The sequence below is a fragment of the Halichoerus grypus genome, chromosome 14, assembly GCF_964656455.1.
Source record: "Halichoerus grypus chromosome 14, mHalGry1.hap1.1, whole genome shotgun sequence".
Classification (NCBI taxonomy): domain Eukaryota; kingdom Metazoa; phylum Chordata; class Mammalia; order Carnivora; family Phocidae; genus Halichoerus; species Halichoerus grypus.
In genome coordinates this window covers 81,993,314-81,995,932 of record NC_135725.1, presented here as the reverse complement: position 1 = coordinate 81,995,932, position 2,619 = coordinate 81,993,314, and the positions used below count along the sequence as shown (strand labels likewise).

Here is a 2,619-nt window from a genome sequence, read left to right as displayed (position 1 = left end):
CATAAGTATTTTTGCGTACACATATGACTGGTGAATTATAAAGCATGAATTGAATACTCAACAATGGATGCCCATCCTGTACAAACATGATTTAGGACAAAATATTAAAGAAAGGAAAAATAATTTACAGAAAAAGGGAGATTGCACAGACTGTCCTCAGAGGAGAAAAAGCCCATTTTGTTGAAATGGGATCAACATTCCCCTTAGATTTTCCCTGTTGGTTATTTTGGCAGACTCATCCCCCAACCATTTCCATCCCTTATGCACTGCTTGATGTTGTTGATGATCTGTCTCCCCATCTAGAACATGAGCTACACAATACATGGATCTGCCTGTTTTTAGTTGCTAAATCTCCAGCAAGGGAACAGTGCTTTCACAGAATAGGAATAGTGAACTGGAATCAGTGAGGTCCATCTCTGATGGTTTCCTTCTTTTTTTTTTTTTTAATTAAGTTCAATTAGCCAACATATAATACATCATTAGTTTTTGATGTAGTGTTAATGATTCATTAGTTGTGTATAACACCCAATGCAACTCTGATGGTTTCTAAAGGAAAACTCTTCTTCTGTCCCTCCAGCCTTCACTATAAGGCCTTATGATGCCATGGATTTGGGAAGGGAGGGCCACATCAAGGGAGATTGACAAGCTGTCCCTGTATAGCAGCTAACTGTGACGAAACAGAGAAAACAAAGACTTTCTGGGTTGTGGACTTGGAGTAAGGTAAATAACAAAAGATCGTTTATATAACTAGACCCACGTCAATGGCAGTAGTCAACCAAACCAGCAGTGTCTCTGAGTTCATCCTCTTGGGTCTCTCCTCCCGGCCTGAAGACCAGAAGCCACTCTTTATCCTCTTCCTCACCATATACCTGGTCACCATAATAGGGAACCTACTCATCATCCTGGCCATCCACTCTGACTCCCAGCTCCAGAACCCCATGTATTTCTTCTTGAGTTTCCTGTCCTTCACTGACATTTGCTTTACAACAACCATTGTCCCCAGGATGCTAGTGAACTTCCTGTCAGAGAAGACCATCTCCTATGCTGGGTGTCTGACACAGATGTATTTCATTTATGCTCTGGGCAACACTGACAGCGGCCTTCTGGTGGTCATGGCCTTTGACCGCTATGTGGCCATCTGTGACCCCTTCCACTATGTCACCACCATGAACCACCACCGCTGTGTCCTGCTGGTGGCCTTTTCCTGCTCACTTCCTCACCTCCACTCACTCCTACACACACTGCTACTGAATCACCTCATCTTCTGTGACTCCAGTGTTATACATCACTTCCTCTGTGACCTCAGTCCCCTGATGAAATTGTCCTGCTCTTCCACATTTGTCAATGAAATTGTGATAATGTCAGAAGGTTCTGTTCTTTTGGTGACCCCATTTCTCTGCATTACTTTCTCTTACCTACGAATCTTCATCTCAGTTCTCAAGATCCCCTCAGCTGCTGGGAAACGCAAAGCCTTCTCCACCTGTGGGTCTCACCTCACTGTGGTAACACTGTTTTATGGAAGCATCTTCTCTGTCTATTTACAGCCCCTGTCCACCTACACAGCCAGGGACCACATAGCAACACTTGCCTACACAGTTCTTTCCTCCATGCTAAACCCTTTTATCTACAGTCTGAGAAACAAAGACCTGAAACAGGGTCTGAGGAAGCTATGGGCAGGAGAAAGTCCCAGGCAGAACCCTCTTGACAAACCCACAAGTGGGATCTGCTCCACTTAAATCTGGTCCCTAGTAGATCTTGGTGAAAATTGGAAGTTAGTTTTTTTAACCCATGCGACAAGGCTATTGTGGGCGCTCACATCCATTGATGTCAGCCAACCAATTGTCCCTGCCTCTGCTGAAATCATCACACTTTTCCTCACTATTCCTCCATTTTCCCACAAAGATTTATCATGTTCTTATCCTCCAAATACTGCTTTAAACTAATCATTTTCCAACACATATATCCTGAACAAATTGCTATCCTTTTAGTAAGACTTACCCTCCAAAACCCTTCACGTTTCAGTATGTTGGTGAAAACAGTCACCTAATTTACAGCTGTTTAATACCTTTGCAAACATTTCAAGAGAAAAAGAATGGAGGGAGGGGGGGAGGGGAGGAGAAGAATTACATTTTAGCTACTTTTCTCATTATGAGGATTTTTATAATTCCTTATTTTCTCTTTCATAAAACTTTTTTCTTGCTTAAAAATTAAGTTTTTGCCTTTACTCTTATCACTGAGGCTTTATTTCTTTTTAATTTCCTCTTATTTTTTTTTTTACCATACAATTTAAAAATGGTAATGGCTAGAAAGAACAAGAACCAAGGATGATTACATGAAAGTTATCCATTCCACAATGGGGAGGTTGGAACCTCTAAAGCTATGTGTTTAAAAATATATGATTTAATATTTTTTTAAAGATTTTATTCATTTATTTGACAGAGAGAGACAGCGGGAGAGGGAGAAGCTGGCTTCACGCAGAGCAGGGAGCCCAAATCGGGACTCGATCCCAGGACCCTGGGATCCTGACCTGAGCTGAAGGCAGCTGCTTAACAACTGAGCCACCCAGGTGCCCCCCTGATTTAATATTTTATTCTAGAAATTCCCACTCTTAGGATTCTA

General features: G+C 41.9%; 1 protein-coding gene across 1 annotated transcript; it reads left to right on the top strand.

Moving 5' to 3' along the window:
- Nucleotides 1–761: 761 nt before the first annotated feature.
- Nucleotides 762–1,705, top strand: LOC118545553 (olfactory receptor 1L8-like). The gene is given in 2 exon segments (XM_036107906.2): nt 762–1,665; nt 1,668–1,705. Coding segments are annotated over 2 exon segments (942 nt in total).
- Nucleotides 1,706–2,619: the final 914 nt, after the last annotated feature.